Raw genomic sequence first — 10573 nt, forward strand, 5'->3', positions numbered from 1 at the left:
TCATTATGGCAGAGACAAAATGATATATGGAAAGCACTGGATATAAGTCAGGAGGCCTGTGCTTCAGTCTTGGCTTTGCCACTCTGTGAGCTACAAATAACCATCACTGTGAGCCTTGGTTTCCTCAGTTTTTAAAAAGGAGTTTGACCAGAATTCAATTTTTTTTTTCAGAATTCAATTTTTGATCATCTGAGGTTCCCTAACATGCTATGCCTCTTAAAATTTGTATTATAAAAGTGATATACCCTCAATATAAAAAATTGTACATGCCCTTCTGAACTGTTTAGGTAAAGGGAAGTTCCCATCCTCCACTCTATTTTCATAACTCCCCAAAGCTATCCACTCTCAACAGTTCCTGGTATCTTTTTTTTTTTTTTTTTAAGATTTTTATTTATTTGCAAGAGAGAGAATGAGAGACAGGGAGCATGAGAGGGAGGAAGGTCAGAGGGAGAACCAGACTCCCTGCTGGGCAGGGAGCCCGATGTGGGACTCGATCCCGGGACTCCAGGATCATGACCTGAGCCGAAGGCAGTCGCCTAACCAACTGAGCCACCCAGGCACCCCAGTTCCTGGTATCTTTAAGGCACTGTTCATGTATAAGCAAGTACAGACTAAGATTCTTGTTTTTATTTACCAACTGCACAGTCCCATCAATTCTAAGGGAACCTTGACAAAACGAAAAGACAATTATAAATACTTTGATAACAGGGGCGCCTGGGTGGCTCAGTCAATTAAGCGTCTGCCATGATCCCAGGGTCCTGGGATGGAGCCCCCACAAGGTTGGGCTCCCTGCGCAGCGGGGAGTCTGCTTCTCCCTCTCCCTCTGCCTGCTGCTCTGCCTACTTGTGTGCTCTCTCTCTCTATAATAAATAAGATCTTAAAAAAAATACTTTGATAACAGAAAAATAATTATCTACTCAAAAGGCCAACAGTAGAAAAAATTAAAACAGAATAAGTATTTAAAACTTCCTGTTTCACACCACCCCCAACCCCCACCCCCTGCTGTGCAATGTAATGTAAAAAGCATATGACAAGAAATTTAAGATGGGAAGCTTAAATGTGGAAGAAATGTGGGAGGCATGGGAATTGTGGAGAAAGGAGAGATAATCATACAATCACAATCACAGAAGGATGTATAAAAGGCCAAAAAGTCACAGAATTCTAAATATTAAAATAGCAAACACAATTTTGAAATACACTATGAGCTTAAAGACAGAATCAATTGCAGAAAACGCAGTGTTGTCTTCCTAAAATAATGCCAGCCCAGAGACAAGTGTAGATCACTATGTCCTTGATTTTCTTGACAACAGCATCCTATAAAGATCTAACAAGGGTATCCACAGATTATGAAGCCAAAGACGAAATAATTGTATTTTTGACCAGTCCCTCTGATAGTGGGGAAAATATATCATAAGATTATAGTTGTCATAAGAATTTCTTTTAGAAGATAGAAAGAGAAAAAAAATAGGTCATTAGTAAAATAGTTTCCTATTTTAGTTTCCTGAGAATATACTGGAAAATAGTTTTCTATCTCTAGTTTCCTGAGAATATAATGGAAATTGCAATCTAATGGCTGGACTACTGATTTCTCTTTCATTTGGTACCAGAGTATTTAAACATTAAGGACTATGTTAGAAAGAGAGCCAAGCTTTAACTTCTATATCCACCTAGACAGCATAGATTTCACCTAGACATGTCCCAGTTTTACCCCTATCATGTAAAATGACACTGCTCTATCCTGTAAAGAATGCTTGTAAATAAGGTAAGAACAGCAGCCTGGATCAGGAACCTGTTCCAGAAGGCTAACACATTACTCAAGTCCACTTTTTAAACAGATTAAAAATACAGTTCCATAACATATAAGTCACAAGTCTAACAACATTTAGCCATAAATTGTCTAGCGACAATTACAGCAATAAAAAAAATAACACTGTTATAGTCTATACCTGGTATTTCTACAACCTAAATATAGTATGATGGATATAAACTAAAACAACAATTTAGAATTTGAGGAAGAGAAAATGATAAATTATTTTTATTCCATAATGTAACCTTAATACCATGGTACATGGTATAAAGTTTGTCAAGAAGTTGTAAATAGATAAGTCCATATCTCCATAAGTCAGTCAAGTGAATTCGAGGACTACAAACTTTACCAACTCTACCTTGCTTCCAAACATTCAAAAACACAAACCGAAATAAGGAACTAAAATCATTCTGGTTTCCTGCACCCTTTAGGTTAAGAGGAACAGTATTTCCTGACACCGGAAAATGTCAAGTCAGTAGCTGAAGCTATGGTTTTCAAATTTGGGTAGAATACCATTTTAAGAGTCTTTAAGATTCTTTTTTTTTTTTTTTTTTTTTTGAGTCTTTAAGATTCTTAAGAGAAATTTTCATTACTTGACATATCTACGTCAGAATTTAGCACAAAACTAAACATATAAATCAGTACAGCAATTCTCAAACTTTTCTATCCCACAGTCTGAAAAATGTTATGACCTTTCCATTTTATCTCATTTCTCTCTTCCATCACCTCTTCCCACTAAATCCAGTAAAAACTTCCAAACCAGCTAACACAAATTCGTTTAGGCAGCTAAAGGTCTGCAGTGGTGAAGTAAGTCAGAAGTGGCTTGGGTACCACTACTTCCTGACTACAGAGACTCAATACATCCCATATAAAGTTCAAAGTGAAAAAATTATGTCGAAATCGGGCCCTAAAAGCCTCTTTACAAAATTATATGGGAATCAGGCCCTAAAAGCCTCTTCAGAATTTCTCCATTCCACAGTATAGCACAATAGACCCACCAGCCTCACTGTGAACTTAGCTTCTTGAACCACTGTCTCTGTAAAATACACATTTTTAAAAAGAATTTTGTGATACAATATCTGAAGTCTTTGTAGGAAAGCTAATAACTAAGAGATGATCAATAACTACTGCTAGTAACTAGCCTTAAAAGCAGACTGTAATAGTTAGAGCCGCAAAGCTCGCTCTCCACTAAATTTCACAATTTAGGATTCTCTGCGCTGAAAAACTATTAAATTCTTTGATATTCACCCTTAACCAAACCACTCATTTCAATTCCAAGGAGGCAAAAATGAAGTAAAAATAGAAATCTACTTTCTTTCCCCCATGCCAAAGTTATTACTACAGACAGTCATCGTGCTAACCATTGTTCCAAAGGGTTCCTAGGCATCTCAAAGAGATTGCTCAGTTCCTGATGATTACTGTATAATGGAAATCAATCAGATAAATAAGCCAGCAATTAAAGTATCCTGTCATCTGTGTTCCCACTTACCCTCGGTAACATCCTGGGGGTTAGAAGTCCGGTCACTAGCTGGATCCAGTGCAACAGTTGCTAGTGAAGTGGTGGCTCCAGACATCTCACTCATAGGCTCACTACGGCTTGTTTCAGGCATACTTTCCCGTGAGCTAAATCTTACTCGGGAACTGGATCGGGAGCTGAGGTCCGGGCTGGTATCTGACAAACCTGGAATGTCATCGATCTTCGTTGGTGTCACCATGAACCGAACTGAAGCCATCTTGGTGGTGGTTTCTGGAGGATGCATTATTCTCTTTTCCTTTATAAGAACAAAGAAAAAAGGAAAACCCCGCAAAATCCTTCCTCCTACGCTTACTTTTGATTGCAAAAATAGAAAACTTTTTAAAAAACCCTCAATAACCTTGATTTACACCACACAAAAAGTCCCAAATAAGAATTCTACTCAGAATTCAAACGGACTACCCTGGAAAGTGCACAACCAGTAAATATTTAAGGGAAAAAAAAAAAAAAAGACAAAACGATGCCAATCTCGTGGAACGTCGTTCCTTCAGAAAGAAGAGTGATTTAGCTGTCTCCCCTGGTCCAGGGCTGCGGGCTCAGTGCCATGGTCTCAGAGAAGCAGGTGAAGCCTTTCTCCCCCCGACCCCCAGGTTTCTGCCGAGGTAGTTAAGTCTTTTATCTGGTAAATGTCCCACGGTTCTAGTTGAACAAAGTGCGCGCAGGCCCACCCTTATCAGGCGAATATAGCACAGATCAGATTGCGAAACGGTGTACACCGGCCACCTGTTGTGTATCAGGTGAATACCCCACAGGTCTGGCTGGGTGGTGTGTGTAGAGCCAGCCGATATTTGGGAGGCCAATAATCCACTTGGGTCTGGTAGGAGAGATGCGCATGCATAACGGGAAAAATACCCCACACTACAGGATAGAGGAGAATGAAAAGGGTGAGCAGAGGATGCAGGGGCAGAGCGGATTCCCGTCTCCAAGAGGTCTGCGGGGGTGGCCCACCCGCTCTTCTGGCAGAACGGTCCCTAGGATCTGGAAGGAGGCGGCTGGCGAGCGGATCAAGATCCCTGGGACTGCAGCTCAGGGTCGTGGCAGGTCGTCGCTAGTCCATCGAGCCCACGGTCGGCTCGCTGGGTTTCTCCTGCGTGTGACAGGACGGGCCACCCCTTTGCCGGAGGACGCTTTCTCCCCCACCAGGGCCGCGGCGCAGGTCAGCCCCTCGCCGTTCTTCCTTCGGGTCCTAGCAAGAGAGGAGATGGCCTCGCAGGCTGGCCCGGGTTAAGCAGCAGGGGGCGGCGGGGAGGAGGGGAGGAGGAGGTCGCAGGTGCGGGATACCGGCGCCAGCTGATGCGGGTGCGCGCGCAGCTGTTGTTTACGAGCCGGTAACTGTTTCGGAGCCGCGGCGCGCTCAGGAGGGCTCCGGCTGCCGGGGAGGGCGCCCCCTCCCCGGGTAGACGCCGGAGCAGCCGTTACGTGACCTCGCCGCCCCCGGCCCCGGGCCCGGCGGGCTGTGCCAGCGCCGCCGCAGCCCCTCCCTTCCCTCCCAGCTCGTTCCTCATTCGAGGTTAACGGTCCGAAGAGAAGCCTCGGGGAGCGGTCGGAGGGCGGTACCGTCCCGCGAGCGTCGAGGAGCCCCGCCCAGCCTCTGCAGTCTGCAAGGTGACGGAAAGGGTTGCGCGCATGCGCTGCCGGGGTCGCAGCGGGACCGAGGAGCCAAACGTGCGAGGCCCGGAGGAAGATGGGAATTGTAGTTGAGTGTTGGGGCCTGAGCTGCGTGCACTGGAGAAAACAAACCCCTTTCCTTCTGGGTCCCGCTGTGTTGCACGAACTCACTCTGGAGGCACTGGGGGAGCAGACGATGCCCCTTGCCCTCAGAACCTCAAAAACCATCTCTTTTTAATAAAAGCGTCTCTGAAAATACCGTTCATAATTTCTTTAAAAATCACCAACCTCCCATACCATATACCTAGGTATGACCATTACTGAAATTTTTAAGCTGATGTCTGTTTTTAAAGCACCGTATTGTCAAATTATATTCATTTTGTGCTAAATTTTTCTTTTTCCTGTCCTTAAAATGTCTTTTACCATGTATGCTTATATCAACTCATGTGTACACCTTAAATATATACAATTTGGTCAATTATACCTCAATGAGGCTGGAGAAAAACGCTATTTTCATTTTCTAGTTAGACTGAAGGTTCAATTAAAGAAATTTTTTTAAATTTTAAGATTTTATTTATTTTTGCGAGAGAGAGAGCGTGCACACACAAGCGTAGTACGAGTAGTAGTCTACCTGCTGAGCAAGGGGCTCAGTCCCAGGACCTGGGGATCATGACCTGAGCTGAAGGCAGACGTTTAACCAACTGAGCCACCCAGGTGCCCCTGCATTCTGCTATTTTTTTGGTCATTGCAATGACCTCAGTCAGGAGATGAGAAAATGCTTGAAGAATGAGTACATGGAAAAGAGGACCAAGAACAGGGAGCATGACAATGCAATGCGAAAAAGACTTTTTAATCCGGTGGAGGAATCTGAAAAATAAATTACAGGCATACCTCATTAAAAAAAGAAAGAAAGCCTCAGATTTGAATGACCAACAGGCTTGCCTGAGAAGAACATTAATACCTCAGGAAGTGAATTTCCTGCTTCCTCAGGAAGCTATGAGCCAGAGTTGTTAATCATAGGCTTTAAAGAGAAAGAATCAAACTTTAAGGAGGTTTACATTTTATCTTGTTTTTAAAAAAGATTTATTTATTTATTTGAGAGAGACAGACAGATAGTGAAAGAGAGCACAAGCTTGAAGGAGAGGGAGCCTGACACAGGGCTCTATCCCAGGACCCCGGGATCATGACCTGAGCCGAAAGAAGGCAGGTGCTTAACTGACTGAGCCACCCAGGTGCCCCAGGTAGTTCACATTTTAAATGGGAATTTATTTCTCATTTTGTTACCTGGATCTTTCTTGTTTTGTGTTTTTGTTTTGTTTCTGTTTTTTAAACATTTTAGTCCTTATTTACACATTGTATATCTCAAAAAAGTTTTTTGTTTTTTTAATTTTTATTACTGGATCTTTTTAACCAGACTTTGGATTTTATGTGTCATTTGATAAAAGAGAATTTCCTGGCTCAGGTTTTCAATACAGTTCTGATCTATTGCTAAGGATGATGTGTAAACATTTCCACTTGTGAGGCGTAAGGACCCAGGCAAAGCCAGGGCACAGATTGTTAAATTTAAATGTCTCGATCAAAGCTATAGGAAATAACTTTCAAACAAAATATTGATGAGTCAAAATTTACTTAACACTTCTATTTGTATGTTAAACATGCTAAGAAAAATATTCTGGTAGCAGTAGTAGGGAAAACACTGGCAATGGAGTAAAAAAGTACCTCATTGTTTCCTCCAGGTCTAAAATAAAATAAAATAAAACAGGGGCGCCTGAGTGGCTCAGTCAGTTAAACGTCTGCTTTCAGTTCAGGTCATGATCGCAGAGTCCTGGGATTCAGCCCCAAATCGGGTCTCCTTGCTCAGTGGGAGTCTGCTTTTCCCTCTCCCTGCAGCTCCCCCTGCTTATGCTCTGTCAAATAAGTAACTAAATAAAGTCTTTTAAAAAAAATTTTCAGAATGCTGTGGTGTTTGTGACATTCCTGAGGCAAGTTTATCAAGACACTGCATTCTTCAGTGTGCAAGTGTGGAGATAAGTCAGGATGCATGTTTAAGAGGTGATGGAGCACAGCAGAGCAACCCGACGCCAGGTGGCCAAGGCTCCTGCACTCTCCACAGCTGACCCTGCTGGGCTCGGCCAGCCCCCACTGCTCTCATAGGCTTTCTCATATTTATAAGGAAATGGTGGGTTTCTGCAACATCCAATTTTGTTTCATACCAGTGTATTTTCATTCACTTACATATACTACCTAATACCAATATACTACACCTCTTAAAACTCTCTTCTTCCGTTTCTGAGCATATCTCAGATGTTAATATCCAGAGAACCTTTTAAGGAAAAAGTCCTTGGTATATTTAAACCAGTCTACCTTTTCTCTTCTATTTCAATTAGGAATATTTCCAGATCAAAGTCTTTTCATTTCAGTTTACACAGCAGGTAGGTAGCATGGAACAATAGTAATCCTTTTTGGGGAGGGGTGGGGGCAGGTAGTGGGTTACTTATAAAGACAAAATTACAGGCAAATTACAAAACATTGCTAGCAGAGTTCACTTACTGACTTTGGTGTTTAAGAAGTTTCCATAGCAGATCCTTTTTCCAGTTATTGCAGAATTAACATTTCTTCCATCACTGTCCCCTTAATAAGATAGGGTAACACTTTAAAATCCCTGTAAGTGAACATGCTAAGAAATTAAAAATTGCTTGACAGGAAACAAGAATTTCATTTTACCATTCCCATAAGTGATTAAAAAATCATTTGTCTTCTATTAATTATCACTCAAGTCGAGAGATTTTTTTTTTCCAGCAGTCAGCAACTATCCTCAACTTTTCTGCTAAGACAGTCAGACATCAGAGTCCAAGAGAAATGTTTATCCCTTTCCAGGACCTGTGCTGATAAATTAAATTTATGCCGATTTAAGTTACATCTGCTTCTAGAATCTAGAATCTTGATGCTGTAGAAAAAGATTGTTTAGGGGTGCCTGGGTGGCTCAGTCGTTAAGCGTCTGCCTTCGGCTCAGGTCATGATCCCAGGGTCCTGGGATCAAGCCCCGCATCGGGCTCCCTGCTCCGCGGGAAGCCTGCTTCTCCCTCTCCCACTCCCTCTGCTTGTGTTCCCTCTCTCACTGTGTCTCTCTCTGTCAAATAAATAAATAAACTCTTTAAAAAAAAAAAAAAAAAAAAAAAAAAAAAAAAAAAGAAAAGAAAAAGATTGTTTAATTAGAACACAATCTCCATAAAGCAGTTTTTAAATCAGTGGCACTAGGCAAACATTCAAATCCAATGTCAAAAGCCACAAACGGGAAGACTGGAAAATAATGAGTTGATTAACTTAGCAAAGAGAGGAAGAAGCAAGCTAGCATTTTTTTGAAAGCTTACATACAGTATTTTGTCTCATCATTCTACTATGAATTGTCCTAAGAAATCTCCCAGGGGTTTTTTTGTTTGTTTGTTTTTTAATTAACCCCAACAGTAGCTTAAAAAACAGCAAAATCCCTGCTTCAATCTCTCATACCTCATCTTCTAAATTAAGATCCATGTAGAGTTCCACAAAGCAGCTGGCTGCCAAAGAGAATATAAAGTTAGGTGTATGTGAGAAGACAATTCCTTGATGGAGAGAACTAAAAACCTGGGAATATTTTCGGAGGGGGAGTAAATAAATATCAAGGCATTTGTATTCACAACAGTTCTATTTGCAACACAGTGAGATATATTGTTATCCACCACTGAATCCTATCAAATTTCAAGTTGGAATAAGGCTTAGAAATGATGAGAAAAATGAGACTACACTGATTACTTTCTCAAAGTTATGCAGAAATCCTGGTCTCCTGACTTCCAATTCACTGCATTCCCTCTACAATATAGCTGCTATTCTTTTTCTTTTTTTAAAAAAAACATTTTATTTGGGGCGCCTGGGTGGCTCAGTTGGTTAAGCGACTGCCTTCGGCTCAGGTCATGATCCTGGAGTCCCTGGATCGAGTCCCGCATCAGGCTCCCTGCTCGGCGGGGAGCCTGCTTCTCCCTCTGACCCTCCCCCCTCTCGTGTGCTCTCTCTCTCTCTCATTCTGTCTCAAGTGAATGAATAAAATCTTTAAAAAAAACAAAAAAAAAAACAAAAAAAACACATTTTATTTATTTTGAGAGAGAGAGAGCTAGACAACACAAGCAGGGGGAGTGGGAGAGGGAGGAGGCTCCCCTCTGAGCAAGGAGTCCAACATGGGACTCAATCTCAGGACCCTGGGACCATGACCTGAGCCGAAGGCAGACGCTTAAAAACTGAGCCACCCAGGCGCCCCTGCTATTATTTTTCAAGCAACTCCCCCATTTTGAGTCAAAACGTCATTTCAAGGGGCAGGAAATTACTTAAATGAGAACAAGGGCATTTTTTAGTGAATGGGGACAGTTGTGGAAGAATCTGAACCATTTTTCCGGTTCCCCAACACCGTATCCCGCACAGCACTACTGCCATAGCAGTGACTGAAGGTTTTTTTTTCTTTTTGAAGATTTTATTCATTTATTTGACAGAGACACAGCGCGAGAAGGAATACAAGCAGGGGGAGTGGGAGAGGGAGAAGCAGGCTTCCCGCTGAGCAGGGAGCCCGACGCGGGACTCGATTCCAGGACCCTGGGATCATGACCTGAGCCGAAGGCAGACGTCCAACGACTGAGCCACCCAGGTGCCCCAGTGACTGAAGGTTTTCTTCCAAGGGCTGTTGTACCCCTGGGGTGCTCTTCCCTCTCATCTCCCTCTTTTTTGTTTTTAAACCCCTCCTTTTTCCCCACAACATACAAAATAAGAGCTTTTCAAATCATTTTAATAACCTAGCAGTGATTCAAAATATGGAAAGAAGATTCAAAAGAAGGATGCTACCATGATCGATTTACACAAGCATGATCAAGGGCAACGATGAAACCGGATTCCAAAGAGCAAGGGTGGTAAGAAGGCTTCCACGCTCACAGTTTGAAGAGCTTGGTTTCGGAAAGTCTCTGAGGGGTAGCAGAAGAGACATGAAGTTTAGGGGGCCCTCAGAGGACAGGGCGCGGTCGCTGGGTCATGAGCACCTTGAAGCGTTTCTTGACGGTGATTCGGTGTCGAGAGTATTTGTCATCTGGGGAGAACCGAGCAGGATGCGCCGAGCAGGTCTGTTGTCCCATAGGGTCAAGCTTCTGCTCGAGGAAGAGAGAGAGACATAATTTCAGTACAGGGGTGATGGGAAAACTCAATCACTGGCGTCATCAGGGAGACAGAGTCTGGGATGGGGAGGAGGCTGCGCGAAAAAAGGTAACCAGGAAAACAGGACACGCGACGGTTAGATCAACAAGTCATACACTCCTTCCACCACTCGTGGCTTCTGGGCTTGCTAGTTCCCCTCACCCACCCAGGCAATTCGGGGGCGGGTCTCAGCCGCTTCTCCCACCTATACTTCTTGCCATGACCATTTACAACCCATTTTTTTGTTTTGTTTTTTCTCACCTTCAGCGTATAGACTCGGTCTCCCTGCTCGTTGAGGTAATACTGGAGAAACATGACCACACCGAAGCCAGAAGTTCTAAATTCGTCGGCTGCTCTTTCGGATGGTCTCACGTTTTTGTTAATTTCCTTCCGGTAAAGCCGGAAGTCTCTCTCAAGGC

At 42.9% G+C, this 10573-nt stretch overlaps 2 protein-coding genes across 3 annotated transcripts in view; both read right to left on the reverse strand.

Moving 5' to 3' along the window:
• SLC12A6 (solute carrier family 12 member 6) overlaps nucleotides 1-4896 on the reverse strand; it is an 86150-nt gene extending 81254 nt beyond the window's left edge. The window contains exon 1 of one of the 2 annotated variants that reach the window (XM_064570720.1): nucleotides 3297-4896. In XM_064570720.1, coding sequence (XP_064426790.1) covers nucleotides 3297-3567 — 271 coding nt within the window. In that variant the 5' untranslated portion in view covers nucleotides 3568-4896. The remainder of the gene's footprint in view (nucleotides 1-3296) is intronic. The other variant, XM_045900418.3, reaches the window with a different exon arrangement.
• A 4843-nt stretch (nucleotides 4897-9739) lies between these two features.
• On the reverse strand, nucleotides 9740-10573 carry NOP10 (NOP10 ribonucleoprotein). Its single transcript, XM_045901926.3, has 2 exons — nucleotides 10416-10573; nucleotides 9740-10108 (listed from the first exon to the last, which is right to left on the reverse strand). The coding sequence occupies exons 1-2, from the start codon at nucleotides 10467-10469 to the stop codon at nucleotides 9968-9970; spliced, it is 195 nt and encodes a 64-aa protein (XP_045757882.1). The 5' UTR covers nucleotides 10470-10573; the 3' UTR covers nucleotides 9740-9967.

The sequence above is a fragment of the Mirounga angustirostris genome, unplaced genomic scaffold, assembly GCF_029215605.1.
Source record: "Mirounga angustirostris isolate CCGP_5_RB_7025 unplaced genomic scaffold, mMirAng1.0.hap1 SCAF_9, whole genome shotgun sequence".
Lineage (NCBI taxonomy): Eukaryota > Metazoa > Chordata > Mammalia > Carnivora > Phocidae > Mirounga > Mirounga angustirostris.

Excerpts from the sequence above, each read along its gene's own strand:
- NOP10 (XM_045901926.3), bottom strand. The coding sequence starts at position 10,469 with ATGTTTCTCCAGTATTACCTCAACGAGCAGGGAGACCGAGTCTATACG. Across the intron at positions 10,109-10,415 it reads ACCGAGTCTATACGCTGAAG|AAGCTTGACCCTATGGGACA; the intron begins GTGAGAAAAAAC and ends TTCCTCGAGCAG.